The sequence below is a fragment of the Chiloscyllium plagiosum genome, chromosome 9 (genome assembly GCF_004010195.1).
Source record: "Chiloscyllium plagiosum isolate BGI_BamShark_2017 chromosome 9, ASM401019v2, whole genome shotgun sequence".
Taxonomy (NCBI): domain Eukaryota; kingdom Metazoa; phylum Chordata; class Chondrichthyes; order Orectolobiformes; family Hemiscylliidae; genus Chiloscyllium; species Chiloscyllium plagiosum.
Window position 1 is genome coordinate 8,462,988 of NC_057718.1, and position 25,347 is coordinate 8,488,334.

At 42.7% G+C, this 25,347-nt stretch overlaps 1 protein-coding gene across 1 annotated transcript in view; it reads left to right on the forward strand.

Annotated features, from left to right (window-relative positions):
* The first annotated feature begins 1,694 nt into the window (after positions 1-1,694).
* Positions 1,695-25,347, forward strand: part of nmbr (neuromedin B receptor) — a 33,524-nt gene continuing 9,871 nt past the window's right edge. Inside the window, exon 1 of the mRNA XM_043696749.1 lies at positions 1,695-2,984. Coding sequence (XP_043552684.1) covers positions 2,581-2,984 — 404 coding nt within the window. The 5' untranslated portion in view covers positions 1,695-2,580. The remainder of the gene's footprint in view (positions 2,985-25,347) is intronic.

Genomic DNA, 25,347 nt, shown 5'->3' on the forward strand with positions numbered 1-25,347 from the left:
TCCATTCTATTTTTGTTTGCTGTTTGCAATGTGAAAGTATCAATGAGACTTGCTTCACTGCCAGGTATAACAGTCTCATATTTCAGATAATCCTCCTTTCTCTGAATTTGGGTCTGCCTTTGAAATCCTAGCACCCTTAACTTGTTCTAAATGATCACAAGATGTAGATTCCAGAAGCAGCTGTGAATACCCAATTGGACGAATTCCCCATTAGCTTTGAAGAAAAGTGATTTATAAGAATACTTACATTAGCAAAGAACAACTTTTCAGTTTGAGATTGCTTGCTGCTGGTCTTAAAGTGGTGGCTGTGAAAGTCGAACATCCTGAGGGGCTATCCATGGTATGACTGGTTGGGTTCTCACATGTGTTGCCATCCCTATCCTTTAAGAGCTAGAGATATGAGAATCTGCAGGATGAAAACAGCTCAGTGCCTGTGCAATTTAGCATGCTTCCATTTTGAATACCTTGGTACTGGCATGGAGTCTCTGATCTCCAACTTTACACTGCCCTCTATCCAATCCACCAGTGCTGTTCTAATACCAAAGATTTTTTTAAAAAAAGAACAGCCCCAAAGATCCCACTTTCTAATGTCCATATTGTCTTTAATGTGGATCCATTTCTTTGAGGGGTTCAAGATTAGTGTTGGTTGGTGCACAGAACCAGGAGCAATTAAAACATTGAATGTTTTTGCTATTTGGGTATTTGTGTGGAACATACCAACACATTGTGAAAACCTTTACTTGTTGCACATGTTAGTTTCCAGAGTTAGTGTGTGCTTAACATTGAGGGGTTCACACTCATTACCTGGGGAAAGGTAGTCCTCACAGGAACCTTTAGAAAAGGATATTGGGACTTCGGTTTTAGAAAATTGAATTGCAGACAATTTGCAATCTAATCAGAACCAACCCTCTATCCAAGAATAGAACAGGATTACAGCTGCTGAAGGCATTGGATAGTCAAGCATTCCTGGGAACGAAAAGAATGACAACATTGGGATTGTAGCAATGGATTCTGGCTGGTTTGGGTTATTTGATATGTCAATGCAGAGTTGTTATTGTACAGGGAGAGGTGTTCCCTGAATGATCTTCTCTTTGGATTCAGTAATAACTTTCATCATTTTTCATCTGAGCCCAGTGACTTTTTCTAATAAAATATAATTTCTTTTTTTGATAACATGATTACTCTGTTATGGGAGAAACAAGTATAACTGCCAGCTCTGAGAACTGATCAATGACGATTGTTTAAAGACAGAGAGAGGGAATAAAAAAAGAAAAAAAAACCTAGGGCTCAATCTGAAATCGAGAAATTAAGAGTGGGCGAGAAGTGATAAAAACAGTGTCTGAAAGACGGATGCAAAGGTAGAGAGAAAGAGGAGAGGAGTGAGTGAGGAGGAAGAATCTGAATAAATGTGAAGTGAAAAATAAAGCAAAGGAGTATGAAAGAATTCAACACAGTGAGATAAAAGGTCGGTGGAAAGTGGAGATTTGAAGTGGAAGAGAAAGCTAGCAGAAGGGGATACAGGAACACACAGTAAGAAGAACAGCAGAAAGTCAGATACGGAAGAAGTAACGAGTTGAAACAAAAGGAGTCAGAAAATTATTATTAAACAGAGAAATCGGTCAGAGGAAAGGAAAATCGCGGCGCTGAAGGCAAGAGGGAAGGTTTACAGTTTCAGCACCGCACCTCAGAGACAGCTCTTTTCACGGTTGCTGAGACTGGACAACAGCGCACAGCCAGCTCTCCCGACTATGTCAGCACCACGCATCAGGGACAGCTCCTTCCACAGACGCTGAGACTTGATAGCAGCGGACAGTCAGCTCGCTCCTCAGTTTCAGCACCACGCATCGGGGTCAGCTCCTTCCACAGACGCCAAGACTGGATAGCTGCGGACAGTCAGCTCGCTCCTCAGTTTCAGCACCACGCATCGAGGACAGCTCCTTCCACAGACGCTAAGACTGGGTAGCAGCGGACAGTCAGCTCACTCCACAGTTTCAGCACCACGCATCGGGGACAGCTCCTTCCACAGACGCTGAGACTTGATAGCAGCGGACAGTCAGCTCGCTCCACAGTTTCAGCATCACGCATCGAGGACAGCTCCTTCCACAGACGCCAAGACTGGGTAGCAGCGGACAGTCAGTTCACTCCACAGTTTCAGCACCACGCATCGGGGTCAGCTCCTTCCACAGACGCTGAGACTGGATAGCAGCGGGCAACCGGCTCTCTCTTGCAGTCTCAGGTAATCTCCAAGCCCTGCGGCACTTATTTTTAACTTTTGTTTGTAGATGATTTGGGAATATTTAGAGAATGAAATGTGAACGTCTGGTGGTTGATATTCTTGTGAACGTGTTCCCAGAATTTCGGTTGACTTCTCTTCTTCTTCTTTCTTTCAGGGAACTTGTTGCGAAAGAACAGTGACGCAACTTGCTGATTATCCAGATAATTGACTGTCTGGAAAGGAGCTGACCTCACGAGGTTGAGGTAGTAGGTGGGGGTGGAGTTGAGACCATTGTAGCGAAAGCATAAGGCATCCTTGTCCAGCATTTATTTTCCCCTTGGGACAGGAGCCAACGCTTCAGGAGGATGGATGGTGAACTGTTCGACAACGGTACTTTTCTTTCACTCAACGGAGCAACTTGGAACAACTTTACAGAGGAGATAGTCTACCTTGACACCGCGTTCTTTGTGATCCGATGCATCATCCCCCCCATCTACCTCCTCCTCATCACAGTGGGCTTGCTGGGGAACATCACTTTGGTCAGGGTCTTTGTAGCTAACAGCGCTATGAGAAGTGTGCCTAACATTTTCATTTCCAGTTTAGCAGCTGGTGACCTGCTGCTCCTGGTCACTTGTGTCCCAGTGGACGCTGCCAGGTATTTCTTTGAGGATTGGATCTTCGGCTCACTGGCTTGTAAGCTCATCCCCATGATCCAACTCACCTCAGTGGGAGTGTCAGTGTTCACCCTGACGGCTCTCAGTGCAGACAGGTAAGTGGGACATCTAGTCAGTTCCATCTGCAATTGTCTAGTGTTGACTTTATCAGACACTTTCTGTTTGTTTTGTATATATGTATCTACCTGTCTTCTGGTCTATCAATCTATTAACTTACCAAATTCCCCTTCTATCTGTTGGTGTATTCTTCTAGATATTCATCCCAGTTATAATAAAATGAAGATAATTGAATGCAGTAATCCATTTTTAGTAAATAGTAGCTCTAAGCACTCAAAATTTGAAAAGAAATGGAATTTGTAAGAAAGCAGACAAATTACATCCTTTCAGAGAGATTGAGGCACTTCAGTTTCTTTACCAGGGTGAAGGGATTTTTTTTTCTAATAGACAACCCTCAAATGTATGGAATGATCTTTACATTCATCACATTGGGAGCTTCAATGATGAAAGAAATAATGTTCTCATATTCCTTGCTATCACTCCCCTCCCCCCCCCCCCCCAAACCTCTCAAGCTGTCTGTATGATACAATTAGAACAAAGATAGTGGACATGGAATGACAGTACAATCTAAAATCCCATGCAGTACAGCAGTGCAAAGTTTGAATAATTGACCTTTCTCATAGGATGTGCATTCATTGGTTGAAAAATATATGAATACTAGCTATTATAATTGTTAAAAGATAAATACATTGTGGCATGGCAATTGCCTCACTCAGTTAGTATGAAAAAGGGCTTATGCCCGAAACGTCAATTCTCCTGTTCCCTGGATGCTGCCTGACCTGCTGCGCTTCTCCAGCAACACATTTTCAGCTCTGATCTCCAGCATCTGCAGACCTCACTTTCTCCTCACTCAGTTAGTAGAACCTCTAAAGAACTCAGAAAGAAGTTCTGAAGAATGGTTACTGGTCTTGAAATATTAATTCCATTTTCTCTCAATGTGGAGGTGCCAGTGTTAGACTGGAGTTGACAAAGTCAGAAGTCACATGACACCAGTTTAAAGTCCATCAGGTTGATTTAACATCACACGCTTTAGTTGCTATTCCGCTATTGACACCTCACTCACACTGTTTGACACTTTTGATCACCTCCAAAGACTTGTTATCCAGCCTGTTGACACTCCCCTCACACCATTTGTACTATCATTTGATGCTCTTAATGACCTGGAATTACTTTGCAATGATCTCTCAGCCTGTAAATCCTCTGACTATGCCCTTCCATCCACTTCACCTGATGAAGGAGCACCATTTCAAAAGCTTTCGATTTCAAATAAAATCTATTGGACTATAACTTGGTGTCATGTGACCTCTGACTGTTTTCTCTCAACAGATGCTGCCAGACCTGCAGAGTTTCTCCAGCCCTTTCTGTTTTCATTTTGGGAAAAAAAGGCAGTTTCATTATGTACCCTCTGCAGGAGTATATGGGTGGGGGGAGGGGGTCATTGCAACATGAAATGTTAACCCTGCAATTTTGCAGATGCTGTCTGACCTGATGAGCATTTCCAGCTTTTTCTATTTTTATTGTCAACTTTCTGTTCCAAAGCCTTTTCAAATCCTACTCCTGTAACTATGCTTTTGGTCACCTCTAAACATATTTTTATTAATAAGAAGCTTTACTGCTGCCTATTAAAGATCTGGGGACATTTAATTGCAATCGCAGCATGATATAAATGCAAGTTGCATATCTTCACATGTGCAATAAATATTCAGTAGATGCCCCACTGGGACACCAGGTGTATTTGTGCCAGTATGTTGTTCTGTCATATCTCTAACAGCACTTTGTAATATACTCATCACATTGTTAAGATAAATTCCCCATTTTTGCGTTCTTCCTCCATTCTTTGAGATGTTGATTCATCTGTCAGCTCCTCTCGTGCAATTATTCTGCATAAGCATCACCTCCAAAAGCCCTAGGCTATTTGAATATAGGAAGCTCCTTGCAAACAAACCTAATTCAAACCATCAAACACTGGAAGGGAATCTACTATCCTTACCCATTCTGAAATAAAGTGTCTTCAAGCTTCTAGCAATGTGATAGAAACTTAAGTGACTTGTGAAATCGTCTGGAACTCATTCAGCTCTATTGAAAATAAAAGATATCTTATCACTATCTTGTCAAGGGAAATTAGGAATGGCACAATAAGTGCTGATTTTTCTGTGATGCCCAAATGTGACATTTAAACTTAAAAAAGTGCATGTATTCATTGAACTGGGTGGGGTGAGGGGAGGGGGTGCTTTGTGGGTTGTGGTGCTTTGCTGACACCATTGTTCCATGCAGTACAATTGACAGCTAGGTCTAGAGGACACCATCTTTATACATTGCAACGATACTCTTTTCAAAGCTTAGCCAGTAGCTTTGTGGATTAGATATCCCTATCAACCAAAACAGTGAACAAATCCTTTGTGCATTTATGTGACATTCCTCTGGTGCATTTAAGGGCAAATGAAGTAAGCACACATGGAAGGATGGAAAGATGGAAATTCTGATCGGGTTAAATGGAGAAGAGGTGGGTGTAAGTTGTGGGAAGCATAAACACATGAATGTATTGAACTGAATGGCTTTTTTGTGATCAGTTCATTGATTTTACATAATATCAAGTGAGATCTTTGATTTGTTTTGATTTATTGTTGTCACATGTACCAACATACAGTAGAAAATGTTTGTGTGCTGTACAGGCAGACTGTATCATACAAAGTGCATCAGAATAGCAGAACAGAGTGCAGAATACAATGTCACAGCCACAGAGAAGGTGCAGGGAGAGGTCAACATGAACATTTGAGAGATCTGTTCAGAAGTCTGATAATGGGGGAACAAAGCTGTTCTTGACTCATAAGAGAGTATAACTGGGGTGGGAGGGGTCTTTAATTATGTTGATTGCTTTCCTAAAGCAACAGGAAGTATAGATGGGGTGAATGGGTGGGAGGCTGGTTTATGTAATTGACTGGGCTGTGTTCGCGGTTCTCTGTAGTTTCCTGCAGTCTTGGGAAGGGCAGTTGGCATACTATGCTGTTATGCATCCAGATAGAATGCTTTCTATGGTGCACCTATAAAAGTTGGTAAGGGTGTTGGTTGATCAGCTGAATTTCCTTAGCCTCCTGTGCAATAGAGATGCTGTTGGGCTTTCTTGACCATCATGTTAACGTGAGTGGACCAGGCAAAAGTGGGTACTGCAGATGCTGGAAATCTGAGTCTAGATTAGAGTGGTGCTGGAAAAACACAGCAGGTCAGGCAGCATCCGAGGAGCAGGAAAATTGACTTTTCGGGCAAATGGGCTTTCTTGACCATCATGCTAATGTGAGTGGACCAGGCAAAAGTGGGTACTGCAGATGCTGGAAATCAGAGTCTAGATTAGAGTGGTGCTGGAAAGACACAGCAGGTCGGGCAGCATCTGAGGAGCAGGAAAATTGACTTTTCGGGCAAAATGGAGTGGATGGGTGGGAAGGAAGATTGACAGGTGGGACAAGTCATGGGGCGGTGCTGAGCTGCAAGGTTGGAACTGGAGTAAAGTGGGGGAGGGGAAATGAGGAAACTGGTGAAGTCCACATTGATGCCCTGGGGTTGAACTTCCGAAGTCCACATTGATGCCCTGGGGTTGAAGTGTTCCGGGGTGGAAGGTGAGGGGACCAAGACAGATTGTTGGTGATCAAGAGGACAGAAACATCAGGCTAGCACTCTGAGGCTGTTGTGCAATATCATAGTTACAATTTCCAACTGTTTATGCTTAAAGTACCCTCCTGCTTTGAGGAATGAATGAATCTGTGATGAAAGTGCATATTATTTATTTGCTTGCAGCTTGGTTTTCTCATTACATTCCCTCTGCCTTTAATACACAAACAGCAACATATTCACTCTGTTGCTTCCTTTTGCACTTTTCTCAATTGTAATATGGAGTGTTTGCTTATCTTTCTAACAAACTTGTCCTTATTACATGACTTTGTTACCTCAAGAATTAATTATTCCAACACATTCTTGAATGAACTTCCACATTTTAGCTTCCATAAATTTGAAGGTATCCATAAACCTACTCAAATCCTAACTCACACCAATTCACATTCACCTACACCCTGACACTTGCTAATCTATATTGGCTAGGTGAAAGTGAGTACTGCAGATGCTGGCAATAAGAGTCGAGAGTGTGATACTGGAAAAGCACAGCAGGTCAGGCAGCATCCAAGGAGCAGGAAAAATGACATTTCGTGCAAAAGCCCTTCATCAGGAATCTATATTGGCTGTTAGCTCACTAGTGTCCCTTCAGTGGGGAGGTGATGACCTTGTGGTGTTACCTCTGGAGTGTTAATCCTGAGACCCAGGTAACATCGTGAGGACCTGGATTCAAATCCCATGATGGTAGAATTTGAATTCATTTTTTTTTAAGAAATGGAATTAAGAGTTTAATGATCACCACAAAATGAATATTGGAGAGAAAAGACCATTTAGTTCACTAATGTCCTTTAGAGAGGGAAACTGCCTTCCTTACCAGGTCTGGCCTTCATGTGACTCCAGACCCATGTCAAAAATTGCAAAAATGATTCTAGATAGGAGCAAAAGTAACAGGGTAGTTATGGGGGACTTTTAACTTTCCAAATATTGACTGGAAATGCTATAGTTTGAGTATTTCAGATAGGTCAGTTTTTGTCCAATATGTGCAAGAGAGTTTCCTGACCCAATATGTAGATAGGCCAACATGAGGCAAAATCATATTGGATTTGGTACTGGATAATCAACCAGGCCAGGTGTTAGATTTGGAAGTAGGTAAGCACTTTGGTGATAATGACCACAATTCAGTTATGTTTACTTTAGCGATGGCAAGGATTAGGTGTACAGCAGGGCAAGAGTTACAGCTGGGGGAAAGGCAATTATGAGGCAATTAGGCAAGATTTAGGATGCATAAGATGGGGAAGGAAACTACAGGGAATGGGCACAATTGAAATGTGGAGCTTGTTCAAGGAACAGCTACTGCATGTTTTTCTCTCCACGCTTCAGGCTCACTGCCTTTATTCCTGATGAAGGGCTTTTGCCTGAAACGTCGATTTCAAAGCTCCTTGGATGCTGCCTGAACTGCTGTGCTCTTCCAGCACCACTAATCCAGATACTGCATGTCTTTGATAAGTATGTACCTGTCAGGTAGGGAGGAAGTGGTCGAGCAAGGGAACTGTGGTTTACTAAGGAAGTTGACTCTCTTGTCAAGAGGAAGTAGGAGACTTATGTTAAGATGAGACGTGAAGGCTCAGTTAGGGTGCTTGAGAGATACAAGTTAGCCAGGAAAGACCTAAAGTGAGAGCTAAGAAGAGCCAGGAAAGGACATGAGAAGTCTTTGGCAGGTAGGATCAAGGAAAACCCTGAAGCTTTCTATAAAAATGTCAGGAATAAAAGAATGACGAGAGTAAGATTAGGGCCAGTCAAGGACAGTAGTGGGAAGTTGTGTGTGGAGTCCAAAGAGATAGGAGAGAGGCTAAATAAATATTTTTCGTCAGAATTCACATTGGAAAAAGACAATGTTGTCGAGGAGAATACTGAGACACAGGCTACGAGACGAGTCGGGATTGAGGTTCACAATTTTGGAACTTGTCAAAATAGATAAATGCCTGGACTGGATGGGATTTATCCTAGGATTTTCTGGGAAGCTAGGGACAAGATTGCAGAGTCTTTGACTTTGATCTTTACGTTGTCATTGTCCACAGGAATAGTGCCAAAAGACTTGAGGATAGCAAAGGTTGTTTCCTTGTTCAAGAAGGGGAGTAGAGACAACCCTGGTAATTATAGACCAGTGAGCCTTACTTCGTTGTGGGTAAAGTGTTGGAATGGATTATAAGAGGTAGGATTTATAATCATCTAGAAAGGAATAATTTGATCAGTGATAGTCAACATGGTTTTGTGAAGGGTAGGTCGTGCCTCACACACCTTGTTGAGTTCTTTAAGAAGATGACCAAACAGTTGGCAAGGGCAAAGTGTTGATGTGGTGGATTTGGATTTCAGTAAAGCATTTGATAAAGTTCCCCATGGTGAGCTATTGCAGAAAATACGGAAGCATAGGATTAAGGGTGATTTAACGGTTTGGATCAGAAATTGGTTAGCTGTAAGAAGACAGAGGGTGGTTGTTGATGGAAAATGTTTATCCTGGAGTTCAGTTACTATTGGTGCACTGTAAGGATCTGTTTTGGGGCCACTGCTGTTTGTCATTTTTATAAATGACCTGGACGAAGGTGCAGAAGGTTGGGTTAGTAAATTTGCGGATGACACTTAAGTCAGTGGAGTTATAGATAGTGCTGAAGGATGCTGCAGGTTACCGAGGAACATAAATAAGCTACAGAGCTGGCCTGAGAGGTGGCAAATGGAGCTTATTGTGGAAAAGTGTGAGGTGATTCACTTTGGAAGGAGTAACAAGAATGTAGAGTACTGGGCTAATGGTAAGATCTTTGGTAGTGTGGATGAGCAGAGAGATCTCAGTGTCCATGTGCATAGATCCCTGAAAGTTGCCATCCAAGTTGATAGAGCTGTTAAGAAGGCATACAGAGTATTCGGTTTTATTGAAAAGGAATTGAGTTTTGGAGCCATGAGATCATGTTGCAGCTGTACAAAATACTGGTGCAGCTGCATTTGGAGTATTGTACAGTTCTGGTCGCAGCATTATAGGAAGGATGGGGAAGCATTGGAAAGAGTGCAGAGGAGATTTACCAGAATGTTGCCTGGTATGGAGAGATGGTCTTATGAGGAAAGGCTGAGGGCTTTGAGGCTGTTTTCATTGGAGAGAAGAAGGTTGAGAGGTTATTTAATCGAGACATACAAGATGATCAGAGGATTAGATAAGGTGGACTGTGAGAGCCTTTTTCTTCAGATGGTGATGAAAATGTGTTGCTGGAAAAGCGCAGCAGGTCAGACAGCATCCAAGGAGCAGGAGAATCGATATTTCAGGCATATTTTCAGCTCTGATCTCCAGCATCTGCAGTCCTCACTTTCTTCAGATAGTGATGGCTAGCACGAGGGGACATAGCTTTAAATTGAGGGGTGATGGACATAGGACAGATATCAGAGGAAGTTCTTTACTCAAAGAGTAGTAGGGGTATGGAACGCGCTGCCTACAACGTAGTAGACTCACCAATTTTAAGGGCATTTAAATGATCATTGGATAAACATGTGGACGATAATGGAATAGTGTAAGTTCAATGAGCTTTAGATTTGTTTCACAGGTAGGTGCAACTTTGGGGGCCGAATGACCTGTACTGCACTGAAATGTTCCATGGTCTATGTTTTATGTCAGTGATTGATTCATAACTCTCCTATGGGCAATAAATGCTGGCTCAGCCAGTGATGCCCACACCCCATGAATGAATTAAAATGCTCATCATGATTTTCACATTCCTCCATGACCTGACCTGCGTTATCTCTGTAATCTTCTCCAATCACGCAATCTTCTAGAATCTAAGACTGGCATTTTGAGTATCTCCAATTTTAATGACTGGACAACTTGCAACTATGCCTCAGCTTCCCTAACTCACCCGACATCCCCTCCCAAACACACCCAAACCTCTGCACCTCCCTTATTTCACTCTTCTTATTGTAGAAACTCTGAGCTCTAAAACCTATCTATTTAACCAGTCCCTCCCAACTTCGTATTATGTAGTTTGGCATTAAATTTCCCATTGCAACATTCTTGTGTGATTTTTCATTGATGGCATTCTAAAGTCAGTTGTTATTGTAGAAACTGTGATCATTAGTGTTTACGCATTCTTACTGTTGAAGATGTTGTAAATGTGATCTGCTGATTTTGTTTTAGCCCTAATGTCTCATGTTTTGCACCCTATTGTTATAATACTTTGTGGATTCTCTGTTTGTTGACATGCAGTGGCAACTAGCATTGACACAGGGTTAGTTTCTGCACACATTCAGTGATAACACTCAGCTTTACCCCTCCATCACTGCTCAGGATTATAAAGCCACTTCCACCAATACTGACAACTTGTTGTGTTAGGAAACTAGAAGAATCTTATCTTGCCTGTTTCAAGCCTCTACACCACAATACCAGTGCAAACTTCATTTATCAGCATAAACTGTTGAAAATTTCCTCTGCATGGGGTTCCCTGTACAAATACATCTTTTGTTTTAAAAGATAGATTGTTGAAAATAGGTGGAAGCCAGGAACCTGTTTAGCTATGTTTGTGCTGTAATTGCGGCACATGTCATTGTGTCTAGATATCATAGAATCCCTACCATGTGGATACAGGCCATTTGGCCCAACCATTCCACACTGACCCTCCGGAGAGTATTCCACCCCCAGACCCATTTCTCTACCCTAATACTCTACATTTTGCATGCAATTCTGGTCTCCTTCCTATTGGAAAGATGTTGTGAAACTTGAAAGGGTTCAGAAAAGATTTACAAGGATGTTGCCAGGGTTGGAGGGTTTGAGCTGTATGGAGAGGCTAAATAGGCTGGGGCTGTTGTCTCTGGAGCATTGGAGGCTAAGGGGTGACCTTATAGAGGTTTATAAAATCATGAGGGGCATGGATAGACAAGATATTTTCCCTTGGGTGAGTGAGTCCAGAACTAGAGGGCATAGGTTTAGGGTGAGAGGGGAAAGATATAAAAGAGACCTAAGGGGCAACTTTTTCACACAGAGAGTGATGCATGTATGGAATGAGCTGCCAGAGGAAGTGGTGGAGGCTGGTACAATTACAACATTTAAGAGGCATTTACCTGACCTGCACATCTTTAGACTGTGGGAGGGAACCATGGCAACCGGAGGAAACCCACACAGACACGGGGAGAATGTGCAAACTCCACACAGACAGTCACCTGAGGCTGGAATTGAACCCGGGTGTCTGGCAATGTGAGGCAGCATGGCTAACCACTGAGCCACCATGCACGCCCATGAGCCACCGTGCTGTCCCCTGAGCCACCATCCCGTCTCCTGAACCACTGTCCCACCCAAATGAACCACTGTGATACCCCCTGAGTCATCGTGCCACCCCCTGAGCCACTGTACAACCTCTTATGTCATCTTGTTCATTCTTCAAGATGAAAGTGACCATTCTCAGCATGGGTGGCTTTGGTAAGGGCCTGGGGATGCATTGGTGACTGATAGGGCTGGTCAATTCTTGGATGTTTCTCTGGCAAATAGTACAGGCTGTCACAGAGTTTAGGAGAAGATGTGGATTGGCTCCTGTTGTCTTCTCTCTCTGCGTGTGGCATGCATTTCCTTTTGCAGGAGGCTGCACTGTATTTTTATTTCAGTCACATTAAGTGCAGCAAGTGTGCATGAGTTTCTCTCAGGATTTGCGATCAATATCAATTCTCTTTCATGAAGCATAGAGAGTTCCCCTGTAATTTTTTTTTTCCTTCGATAGCCATGACAACACACCCCTGACTTCAATCTCCCCACTGAAGATACACTTTGGTCAGCATCCTAGCTATGTTGCGATTGCGGGTGCTTGGTGTGCTAGCTCACCTGAACACCTCAGTGCCTAGCAGTATCTGTGGAGAAAAAGTAGAGATGACATTTTGATTCAAGTGACCCTTCTTCAGAACTGCAATCTGGACTCAAAACATTGACTCTACCTTTTCTCCAAAGGTGCTGCCAGACCTGATGAGTTTCTCCAGCAATTTCTGTTCCTGTTTCAGATATCCAGCACCTACAGCTTTTTGTTGTATTTATTTCAGTGTCTGGTGTTTGTCCTGTGAAAGATGCCAGAGGAGGAGAGAGTTTCACACCAGTTCCATTTCCATCAAACATGTTTGCTCTTGCTTTCAAACTAATGCATTGTTACTGAATCAAGTGAGGGTTTTCGAGGGATACTGTAGCAGTGAATAGACTAGACTGGAGTTTTGTTCTTACCTGCCCCTGCCATTATGTTTCTTAGAAGTAAATTTGTTGTGCAAAAAATTCATTAACTGCTGAGTTCAGGGATCTTCCTGTCTAACTGATAAAGCTTTAATTTTTGTGGAATACAGAATATGGACTGCAGCTGTGAGTATCTGCTGCTTTCCTGGAAACTGATAAACTGATTTATTTTGCCAGATGTCATGTCATGTTGTTTATTCATTCTGATGTGTGTGTGTGTCAGGGAGAGAGAGGGAGAAATAATCAAGGTGTATTTCAATCCTCCATGATTTGGGAGATGCCGGTGTTGGACTGGGGTGTACAAAGTTAAAAATCACACAACACCAGGTTGTAGTCCAACAGGTTTATTCGGTAGTACTTTCAAATAAATCTGTTGGACTGTAATCTGAAATTGTGTGATTTTTAACTCAATGATCCATAAGAGGGAAGGCAGAACAAACCAAGGGACCCGTTTCTCATCATTGTGGAGTTGAGTTAACCTGAAGTGAGACTTTACAATGAAGCTTGTCTGCGGAGGTAGATGAAGATCCCAGATATGATCAATACCTCAACATTTCTACCCTCACCCAATCGGCCTATACTTTCAACAGGACTCAGACATTAACTAATCTGTCCCTTGGTGCAATTTTAATTTTTAACAAGTTTCAGGCTGGTATTTCTGCAGTCTTCTCATCAACTGCCTTCTGCATTCAGGGATGTGGAATATATTGTACTGATGATTTGACATTATGTTTCTGTCATTAACGTTTATTATACAGTTCATATAAACAGAGAAATGTGAAAAGTGCAGGGGGCTGCTTACTTCCTCTCATCTATACTCACTCTTCAGATTTATTGATTGGAGTCATACTTAGCACAGATGTTGTGGTTGTTGGAGGCTAATCACTTCTACTCCAGGACATCTCTGTCAGAGTTTCTCAGAGTTCTGTCCTAAGTCCAACCACCTTCAGTTTATTCACCAAGGACCTTTTACCCTGTCATATGGTCAGATATGGGGATGTTTATCAATGACCGCACGGTGATCAGAATTTGTGACTCCTCAGATACTGAAGAAATTCAGCTCCAAATACAGAAATACCTGGGAAACATCCAGGCTTGGGCTTACAGTTGACTTATAACATTTCTACTATACAAGTGCTGGGCGATGACCACCTCCAACAAAAAAGATTCCAACCATCACCCCTTGACATTCAATGATATTATCATCGCTGAACTATCAACATCCTGGAGTTGCTATTGAATTGAAACTGAATTGGTATATCATATAACTACAGATATTATAAGGGGAGGTCAGAGGCTAGGAATCCTGCAGTGAGTAGCTCACCTCCTGACTCCCTAAACCTTGCCCACCATCTACAAGGCACAAGTCAGGAGTATGATGGAATACTCCCCACTTGACTGGATGGGTGCAGCTCCAATGACACTCGAGAAACGAGACACCATCCGGGAAAAAATAGCCCATTTTCATGACACCCCATCCACCAACCTAAGTATTCACATCCTCTACCACCGATGCACAATAACAACACTGTGTACTAAATATGATGTGGGCTGCAGGAACTCATCAAGGGTCTTCAAGAGCACTTCTCAAACCCACAACCTCTACCCTCTAGGAGAACAAAAGAATAATTACACCAGATGGATTGCATTGGTTCAAGAATTAGTTCACCATCTTCCCAAGGAACTTCTGAATGCTGATTAAGGATGAGCAATAGCTGGCCATCCCAGCAATATCTACAGTACAGACAGACCATTAAACATCTAATTAGTACCATTCACTGTTTATAATTACCATAGCTTTGACTTCCTTCTTTATGAATTTCTAGCTCCAAATATCAATATGACAGGTCATTCATAAATGACCGTAATGTGTGGACAAGTGCAGAAACTGGTTACATCAGTTACAGTCTGTCGTCATTTTAATCACTGGGGCATGACCATTTTCAGACCAAATCTGCATTGCCAGAGACATAGATTCCATAGAAAAAACTGCAAAAGGTAAGGACAGAATATATCAAGGAATGTGTCTATAACCCGGTCCATTTTTGCAAACATGCAACTTGAGAAGATGGAAACACACGCACGCACAGAAATAGTTGCTCACTAGAGATAACTACAGCAAAATAAGAACACTCTTCCATCTTCACTTTAGAATATTAAGAAATTTGAGAACACTCCTAGAATCCCATTTGGAATACGGATGCAACTTTTCTCCCAGTGGATCATCTCAGAGTATGAACTATACCTCCACCTCCTGTTTCCCAGCAACACCGCCTATTGTCATGTCAATCCTCACCTTAGCTCCGATTCCACATCAAACAAGTGAATTAAATCCCAATTACGTTTTATACATTTCTGTGTCTGATCCTCTGTAACAGTCTTTTCAAATTATGCAGGTTAATGGAACGGAGAAGTACATTGAGCCCTCTGATTTATTTGCCTCTTATTTTAATGTCTGTCTTGTGCAAAATCTAAACTGCTTTTAATAAAACCAGAGAGCGCAGGAATTGCACAGTAAGTCCATTAGTGCTGGGTTAGGTACAGAACCAATTCTGATAAAGGGGCTTATATGTTGATATAATTGAAACATTAATCTGTTGTTCCCCATTTTGATGCTGGCATGCTGAGTACATTCAGCATTTTCTCTCTGGATTTTAGATACCCAGAATCTGTGGTTTATTAAAATTAAATCAGTCTCATTTGTGATTTAGTCTAATAGAATATGAATAATTTAGCCTCCATTTCCTCATTATTAAATTGTATCATACTAACAATTTTTATAAGGTTACAGCACAGAAAACAAGGCATTGATGCAGCTTGCACGGGTCAGAAATAAAAATGGGATTTAGTTTTAAACATTCATGAGTTGTGGAGCCCATCCCAAGTTATGGGTGCCACAGTGGCTCAGTGCTTAGCAATGCTGCCTCACAGAACCAGGGACCCGGGTTCAATTCCAGCCTCAGGTGACTGTCTGTGTGGAGTTTGCACATCCTTCCTATGCCTGTGTGAGTTTACTATGGTTTCTTCCCAGAGTTGAAAAATGTGTTGCTGGAAAAGCACAGCAGGTCAGGTAGCATCCAAGGAGGAGAAGAATCAACATTTTGGACATAAGCCCTTCTTCAGGAATGAGGAGGGTCAATCTTCTCAGAGTTCAGAGATGTGCAGGTTAGATAGACTGGCCATGCTAAATTGCCCTTAGCATCCACACTAGATAGGTTAGCCATGGGAACAGGGATAGGAAAAGGGCTTAGTCTTGGTGGGATGCTCTTTGGAAGGTCAATGTGGATCGAATGGCATACTTCCACACTGTAGAGATTCTAATTGCCCTTGAGAAGATTATGGTGAGCTGCCCATCTTGAACATTTGCAGTCCATGGCAGCTAGTGACACTCACAGTGCTGTCAGCAAGTTCCTGAATTTTGACTCAATGACAAATGAAAGAATGACGATACAGATCCAAGTTAGGATGCTGCGTGACTTGGAAGGGAAATTGTAGCTGGTGACACATTCGAGCATCAGCTGCCCCCAACTTTCCAGGAGGTAGAGGTCACGGGTTTGAAATCCACTGCCAAAATACACTTGGTGAGTCACTGCAGTGCATCTTTGTCAATGGTGCTGCCACTGACTCATTACCTGTAGATGGTAGATAGGTTTTGGTGAGTCAGGAGCTAAGTTACTCAGTGCAGAATTTATGTCTTTATTGCCATGGTATTTATGTGGCTGGTCCAGCTCAGGTTTGGTCCATGGTAACCCCAGGTTGTTGGCAGTGATGGATTCAGTTATTGTAATGCCATTGAATGCCATGGGGAAATGGATATATTCTCTCTCATTGACAATACTCAATGCCTGACATTTGTGTGCTGCCAATTTTATTTGCCACTGAAGAGCCCAAATCTGGACGATGTCCATATCTTGCTGCATATGGGTACAGACTGGAAGTGCTCAGTGAGTTAGACAGAATCTACAGTGAGAGAGACGGAGGTTGGGATAATGGCAGGATGTAACCAGTAGTGCCCCACAAAGATCTGTGTTAGGGTCACAATTATTCACTTTATTTATTAACCACTTGAATAATGAAATAGAAAGTCATAACTCGAAATTTAGTAATGACACAAAGTTAGGGGCATTGCAGACAATGTCAATGATTTATAAATTTATAAATGATGTATACATTTATAAATGATGTATAAATTTACAAAAGGTTATTGGTTGACTAAGTGAATAGGCAAAACTGTGGTAAATGGGGTTCAGGAGTAAGTAAGTGTGAGATTATCTATTTTGAACCGAAAAACGATCAATCAGGGTACTTTCTAAATGATGCGAAGTTAAACATTGTGGCTGTCAAAAGAGACTTGGGCATTCTGGTTCTTGGCGTGGCACGGTGGCTCAGTGGTTAGCACTGCTGCCTCACAGCACAGGGACCTTGGGTTCAGTTCTAGCCTTGGTTGATCAGCTGTGTGGAGTTTGTACATTGTTTCTGTATCTGTGTGGGTTCCCTCTCACAGGAAATCACTGGCCAGTCAATCCAATCTCAATGGTGGGGAGCTATTGGAAGCAACTCTGAGGAACAGAATTAATCTGCATTTAGAGAAGCAGGGATTACTTAAGAACAGTCAGGGTAGTTCTGTTAAAGGAAGGTCATGAGAGACCAACTTGATTGGATTTTTCAAAAAGGTCAGTTACAGGTACAGATCTGTTTGACTAAACGTACTTTACTGGGACTGAGGTAGGTGGGATTTAATGTGATTACTGTAGATATGGTAATTAATGTATACAATAGTTTCAGAGAATCCAAGGGACACAGAGAACCCTCAATGGAGACAGGTCCATCCCTCAAAGCTCCACACAATGTCACCATTGTCCAAAGGAATCAAGCAGTTAATGTAACCACAAGATTGTAAGAAATCAGCTCTGGAATAATTCTAGGCAGCTGCATGTTGATTTTAAATTATTAAGTGAGGTTCCAATCCAAAATTAATCATGCATTTATAAAAGCCTCAGTCAGTGACCTCAGTTATAATTTAGTAACCAATTAATACTAAATCATATGACACAGCAGTGGTCATTTTACTATTTGAATCTCTGGGTGACCCTGTCTATGTTTATATTTCCTAATTGGTTGTTAGTTTATTGTATTCACAACAGGTGCTAGAATTTGACTAGTGTCAGAAATCTCTGATTTGTTATTGTTATGCAATAATATGAAGAATGAGAGTAAGCATTCATTTATCTGATTATCCAAGTGTTGTTTATTCATTTTTCGGATGTGGGTGTTGCTGGTTGGGTCAGCCCTTGTTGTCCCTCCCTAGTTGCCCCTGAGAAGGTGATGGTGAGCTGCCCTCCTTAACCACTACGGTCCATTTGATATATGTACATCAACAATGCAGAAAGGTGAAAATCTCAGGAACGTGACACTGAAGTAATTGCGATATATTTCCAAGTCAGGATGGTGAGTGGTTTGGACAGGAACTTGCAAATGGGTGCTGTTCCCATGTATCTACTCCCCCTGTGGTCATGGATTTGGATGGTGCTGTCCAAGGAGCCTTGGTGAATTTCTACAGTGCATCTTGTCTCTAATACACACTGCTGTGACTGAGCATCTGTGGTGGAGGGAGCGGATGTTTGTGGATGTGATGTCATTCAGACAGACTGCTGGATGGTGTCAAGTTTCTTGAGTGTTTTGCTGAAGCTGCACTCATCCAGACAAGTGGGAGTATTCCATCACACTCCTGACTTGTACCTTGTCGATGATGGACAGGAGAAAGTGAGGACTGCAGATACTGGAGATCAGAGCTGAAAATGTGTTGCTGGAAAAGCGCAGCAAGTCAGGCAGCATCCAAGGAGCAGGAGAATTGACGTTTCGGGCATGAGCCCTTGGGGAGTCAGGAAGTGATTTCCTTCCTGCAGGAATTGTAGTCTCTGACTTGCTGTCATAGCCATTTCCCCTCCCCCCGCCTTGTCTCAGTCAAATCCCTCAAACTCAACACCACCTTCCTAACCTGCAATCTTCTTTCTGACCTCTCCGCCCCCACCCCCACTCTGGCCTATCACCCTCACCTTAACTTCCTTCCACCTATCGCATTTCCAACGCCCCTCCCCAAGTCCCTCCTCCCTACCTTTTATCTTAGCCTGCTGGACACACTTTCCTCATTCTTGAAGAAGGGCTCATGCCCGAAACGTCGATTCTCCTGCTCCTTGGATGCTGCCTGACCTGCTGTGCTTTTCCAGCAACACATTTTCAGCTATTTACATGGTGAGTCCAGTTCAGTTTCTGTTTAATGATAACTCCAGGATGTTGATACTGGGGCATTCAGCAACAGTAATACCCTTGAATGTCTGGGGGTGATAGTTCAATTCTCTCTTGTTGGAGATAGTTATTGCCTGGCAAGTATGTAATTTGCCATCTTTCAGCCCAATCCTGGATATTGTCCAAGTCTTGTTGCATTTGGACATGGGGTGTTTCAGTGTCTGACGATTGTGAATGGTGCTGAACACTGTACCATCAGTAGCAAACATTCCCATTTATGACTTTATGATGGAGGGAAAAGTTATTGATAACACAGGTGGTTGAGACTGAGATGAAACTCTAAAGATGTCATGCAGAGACGTCCTAGAGTTGAGATGATTAACCTTGACCAATCTGAACCATCTTCCTATGTACCAGCTCTGACTCCTACCAGCAGGGATTCCCATTGATTCGGTTTTACGTGGGGCTCCTTGATCAAAATGCAGCCTAAATATCAGGGGCGGTCATTATCAAGGATCAGTCGCTCTGAGTTTGGTCATTAAACCCAGAGACAGTCCGTTCACAGAGAACGTCAATTAATGCTTTCTTGTTCTTCTTCATTCAGAATTTCAGCAATGCAGGTCCCAGTATTTTACTGGCTCTTCCATGTTATAAGAGAGGATCAGCTGTGTAAATAAGAACTCTCTCAGAGTGCACAGATTGGCTATAAATCACATTGTGCATTTCTGATTATCCCTCGCATGTTCTGTAAACAGAATTGAAATTTTTTTTTCACATAATAACAGAATAAATCTGATCATTATTGTGAAAGAACATGTGAAGCTGGTTCCCGTAGTGTTCAACTTTTGGAACTTTGATCTGCGTTTTGAATTTTAAGATCAGCAAACAAAGAAGGAGGCTAGTTGGCCCATCGAGCTTATGCTGGCTTCTGAAGGAGATATTGATGCAGCCCCATATTGATTTTTCTTCATTATCCTTTTAGGGTCACAGAATCCCTACAATGTGGTGACAGGCCATTCAGCCCACTGAGTCCACACCAATCCTCTGAACAGCATCCCACCCAGTCCCAAAATCCCCCCATCCAACCCTCGTAACCCTGCATTATCTACCTAATCTGCACATCCCTGGGCACTATAGCTCAGCCAATTCACGTAACTTGCACAGCTTTGGACTGGAGGAAGAAACCAGACAGACATGGGGAGAATGTGCAAACTCCACACAGAAAGTCACCTGAATTTGGAATTGACCCTGGGTCCCTCATGTTGTGAGGCAGCATGGCTAACAACTAAGCCACTGTGCTGACGTTTCAAGTCAGAATGTTGTCATTGACTCTGATTCCACTCCACTTGAGGTGACCCAAGCACAATAACTGGTTGCACCAAAATTTAAGCCTTCCACAAGACATTGTCCATTTGCCAAATATTTTCAATTTGTGGCATCTGTTGCCTTCACTTCCTACCCAGAAAAACACTCCATCATTATTTAATTCATCAAAGCCCTCCAGCAATTTGAGCATCTCTATTAAATCTTCTCTTTGCTCTCAGGAAGACTTGCCCAGCTTCTCCAGTCTCTCCTGCCTACTGACACCCCTCACCATGGGTAGAATATTCTAGTATATTCCTTCCGCAAGAACCTCCCTCACATGTGGTGACCAGAATTTGGCAGCTTTCCAAATAGATAAAATTGTCATTTTAACCTTCCGTTGCATAGCAACTGCTATTGAGGAAGGTGCCCTCAAACACTGTATACACATTACATCATAAAACAAACAGTATACACCTCGGAGGGCTTTACACACTTGTTTTATGGAAGGTAAATCTTGGCTTAATGCAGAAGGCAGGCGGCTCATTCCTCTTCAAGCTGTTCCGTTTTCCTGATTACAACTGCTGTTCCAACGACCAATTTAACTAACTGCAGGCAGTAAATCGAAATATAAATCATTGGCAAATTGTACCGCAATGTTTGGGCAGGAGATAATTTTAATTACCCTGCATCAACCATCTACTTGACTCTGTTGGGTGCAACACATCAACCTTACTCCAGGAAAGCTCAGCTTACTAAATACATACTTATTAAATACTTGATTGTTTGGACTTCGTTAACATTTGAAAATTTGTAGACAGAATGAGATTCTCTGAGGAAATATCAATAATTCAGAGGGTCCTGAGCTTGGCTTAAGGAGGGGAAAGTTATATAAATTGAGAAACAGATAGGTAAGTCCAAACCTGGGATATCGAAGGGCTGTAGTGTATATGAAGAAGATTGACTACTACCCCCCCCCCCCAACACCCCTCAAAGGGCAACTAGAATTGTGCAATAAATAGGCAAAAGTGAGGACTGCAGATGCTGGAAATCAGAGTCTAGATTAGGGTGGTGCTGGAAAAGTACAGCAGGTCAGGCAGCATCCGAGGAGCAGGAAAATCGATGTTTCGGGCAAAAGCCCTTCATCAGGAATGAGGCAGAGAGCCTCCGGGGTGGAGAGATAAATGGGAGAGGGGTGGGGCTGGGGAGAAGGTAGCAAAGAGTGCAATAGCTGGATGGGGGTGGGGATGAGGGTGGTAGGTCGGAGAGGAGGGTGGAGCGAATAGGTGGGAAGGGTGGTTGGCAGGTGGGACAGGTCATGAGGATGGTGCTGAGCTGGAAGGTTGGAACTGGGGTAAGGTGGGGGGAGGGGAAATGAGGAAACTGGTGTAGTCCACATTGATGCCCTGGGGTTGAAGTGTTCCGAGGCAGAAGCTGAGGCGTTCTTCCTCCAGGCTTCAGGTGGTGAGGGAATAGTAGTGCAATAAATACCCAATTGTAGCCCAGAACAAAATATAAGCTTGCAGAAGGGGAGGCTCAGGGAGATAAGAAATAGATTAGAATTGCAGGTGAAATAAATAAGCTAGAAATCTAAGAGAAATCAAGATGGGGGGTTTCCTTGTGGTGCGGTAGTAGTGCCCCTACCTGTGAACCAGGAGATATGGGTTTGCATCCCACCTGCTCCAAAGGTGTCTCTGAACAAGTTGATCATAAAACGTCAAGAGACATCAAGGATGATGAAAAATTGATCCCACCAAGCCTTGTCATTCAGGAACAAAAGCAAAGCATTGCAGATGTTGGGGAATCTGAAATAAAACCCCAAAATGCTCAAAACAGTGAGTTGTCCGGTTCCCTTTGTGAAGTGAGAAGAGCAGTCAAAGACCTGTCACCGAAAAGTTCTGGTCACGGACCTGAAGGTAAATCTATTGTTGCCCTACACCAATGCTACCTGACCCATTGACTGAATCCCACAACTTTTGCTTTTATTTGTTTTCCTAGTGGTTTGACTCTTCCATTCCAATACCCAATCATGTTTTGTAAGATCCGGGTCTCTCCTTCCTGTTTGGCAGATTGTTTCATTGTTTCCAAAATTATTGGTCAGAGTATTGAGTACAGGAGTTGGGAGGTCATGTTGTGGCTGTACAGGACACTGGTTAGGCCACTTTTGGATAACTGTGTGCATTCTGGTCTCCCTCCTATAGGAAGGATATTGTGAAACTTAAAAGGGTTCAGAAAGGATTTACAAGGATGTTGCCAGGGTTGGAGGGTTTGAGCTGTATGGAGAGACTAAATAGGCTGGGGCTGTTTTCTCTGGAGCATCAGAGGCTAAGGGGTGACCTTATAGAGGTTTATAAAATCATGAGGGGCATGGATAGGGTAAATAGACAAGGTCTTTTCCCTGGGCTGGGGGAGTCCAGAACTAGAGAGCATAGGTTTAGGGTGAGAGGGGAAATCTATAAAAGGGACATAAGGGACAACAGTTTTCATGCAGAGAGTGGCGTGTGTATGCAATCAGCTGCCAGACGAAATGTTGGAGGCTGGTGTAACTATTACATTTAAAAGGCATCTGGATGAGTATATGAATAGGAAGGGTTTAGAGCAATATGGGCCAAGTGCTGCTAAATGGGACGAAATTCGGTTGGAATTTCTGGTCCTGATGAAGAGCTTATGCTCAAAACATCAACTCTCCTGCTCCTCGGATACTGCCTGACCGGCTGTGCTTTTCCAGCGCCACACTTTCTGATTAGGATATCTGGTTGGTATGGATGAGTTGGACAAAATGGTCTGTTTCCATGTCTTACATCTCTATGACCATGAATCTATGCAAAACAATTTTTCACCGTTACAGTACTGAGCTGTTATGTTTTCTGTTTGTATGCAATGTAGGAAGCATACTGAGTCTTGGTTTCAGCTCAATTAGGATGCAGTGAGCACAGAGGATGATATGTTTGTTACTTAGGAGGAGCAAGAGAGTGAGTTCAATGGAATCTTGAATAGAATTTGCAAGAATAGTTAGAAAGAAGGATATGAGGGACAGATTGCATTGCAGAGAATGCCAGTGGGAAGCTACCAGACTGGTTTTGACTTCAGTATTTGAGTGACCCTCACACAATGGAGTGAGAGGGAATTAACTATCACTCTGATGTCAGTGAAACCAAGAATCCTTAGCACATACAATCAGGTGACTTGCCATAGGCCTGATACTAGACTAGTTTATAAACCTGTGTCCTTTTATTCTGTGCTTCCTACATTGCCATGTTGACTGCACTTCTGAGACATTTCATAGAAATACTTCAGCACAAAGGAGAGCCATTTAACCTGACAAACCCCGGTTAGCTCTGTTCATGGGCAACGTCATTGGACACAGACTGCAATGCTGAGATTTCCTTGCAACCCTGCAGTTTTTTTCCCTTTTATATCCCTATCCAATTGTTTTTGGAAAGTAATGATTGAATCTGCCTCTACCACACTTCTGGATAGTGCAATCCACAGCTTAGCCACTCACTGCAACAAAAAGGTTTGGTCTTGTGTTATCAATATTGCCAATCAGTTTCACAGCATCCTTCCTATATCAGGGAGACCAGAATTTCACACAAGAGTAGCCTAACCAGTATCCTGTACAGCTGCAACATGACCTCACAAATCCTATACTAATGTTCTTGAGCCTGGTGCTAATGGGAGTGGCTTGTCTCAGACTAACCTGTTGAGACCCCTCGCGATCTTCTAGGAGAAAGTGAGGACTGCAGAACCCCTCACGATCTTGCCTATAAAGGGTGGCACGGTGGCTCAGTGGCAAGCACTGCTGCCTCTCAGCACCAGGGACCTGGGTTTAATTCCACCCCCAGGTGACTACTTGTGTGGAGTTTGCACATTCTCCCCGTGTCTGTGGTTTCCTCTGGGTAGTCTGGTTTTCTCTACAGTCAAAGAATGTGAAGGTTAGATGGGTTGGCCATGCCAAATGGTTCAGAGATGTGAAAACTAGGTGGATTAGCCATGAGAAATGCAGAGTTACAGGGATAGATCTGTGTGCGATGCTTTTTGGAGGGTTGATGTGGGCTGAAATGCCTCCTTCCACACTGTAGGTAATCTATGATTCTATTAAAGACATGTCCTTTATCCATCAAAGGTTAAGCTTGAGGAATAAGAAAGTGAAATAACCTTACAAAAGAAGGTGATTTCATTCCCATTAAAACCTATTTTATATTCAATGAGAAAGGAGGAAATGTTGAAAGCTTAATATTTGAGAGGCTTGGAAGTGGAAAAGCGTTGAGATCAAAGGCCCTAATCTGATTACATGATTCACTGATACTTTTAAAGGACTTAAAAATATGACATGAAAGCTGCTGAATATACTTCAGACATGGACTAACCACGTTTAGTGTAGAACTTTCCCAAGTGATGATCACTGACACGATGTGGCATTTGCCACCTCTAGTAACACTAAAGTTGCCATTGTTACTCACAGCTCATGGACTGCAATGGTTTGAGAAGGCAGCTCACCACCACTTCTCAAGGTGGAATTAGAGATGGGCAATGCATGCTGACCCAGCCAGCGAAGCCCATTTCCCATGAGAGAATATTTTAAAATATCTTCAATGACCATGGGGCTGCTGTCTCATTAGAAAGGGGCAACTAGCATTGGTTTAACCTGAGGGACACCATGGCTCAGACGAGGGGAGAGATTGAGAAAGAGCATACTTTGCAGTAACCTCAGTAGGTGTAAGAATTCAGCCCCTTCGTCTACAATGCAAACCCAGCTGTTCATCCAACTATCCAAGCAAACCCTCTTGCTGTCTCTGCCAGCCAATGGTACTAGGTAAGGGCTGTTTGATGTGATCTGCAATCATCAATTCTCCTTTGTCTTTGCTTTGACTTTGGCCTGTCTAATGATAATTGGATGAGGATGCACTACTATACAGTATTGACAGAAGAGACTGTCCTTAGGTAACAGGAATGTTTGTTGCATGATGATAGCAATGAGTACAACTACATCTGGTATGATGTATAATGACTAGGAC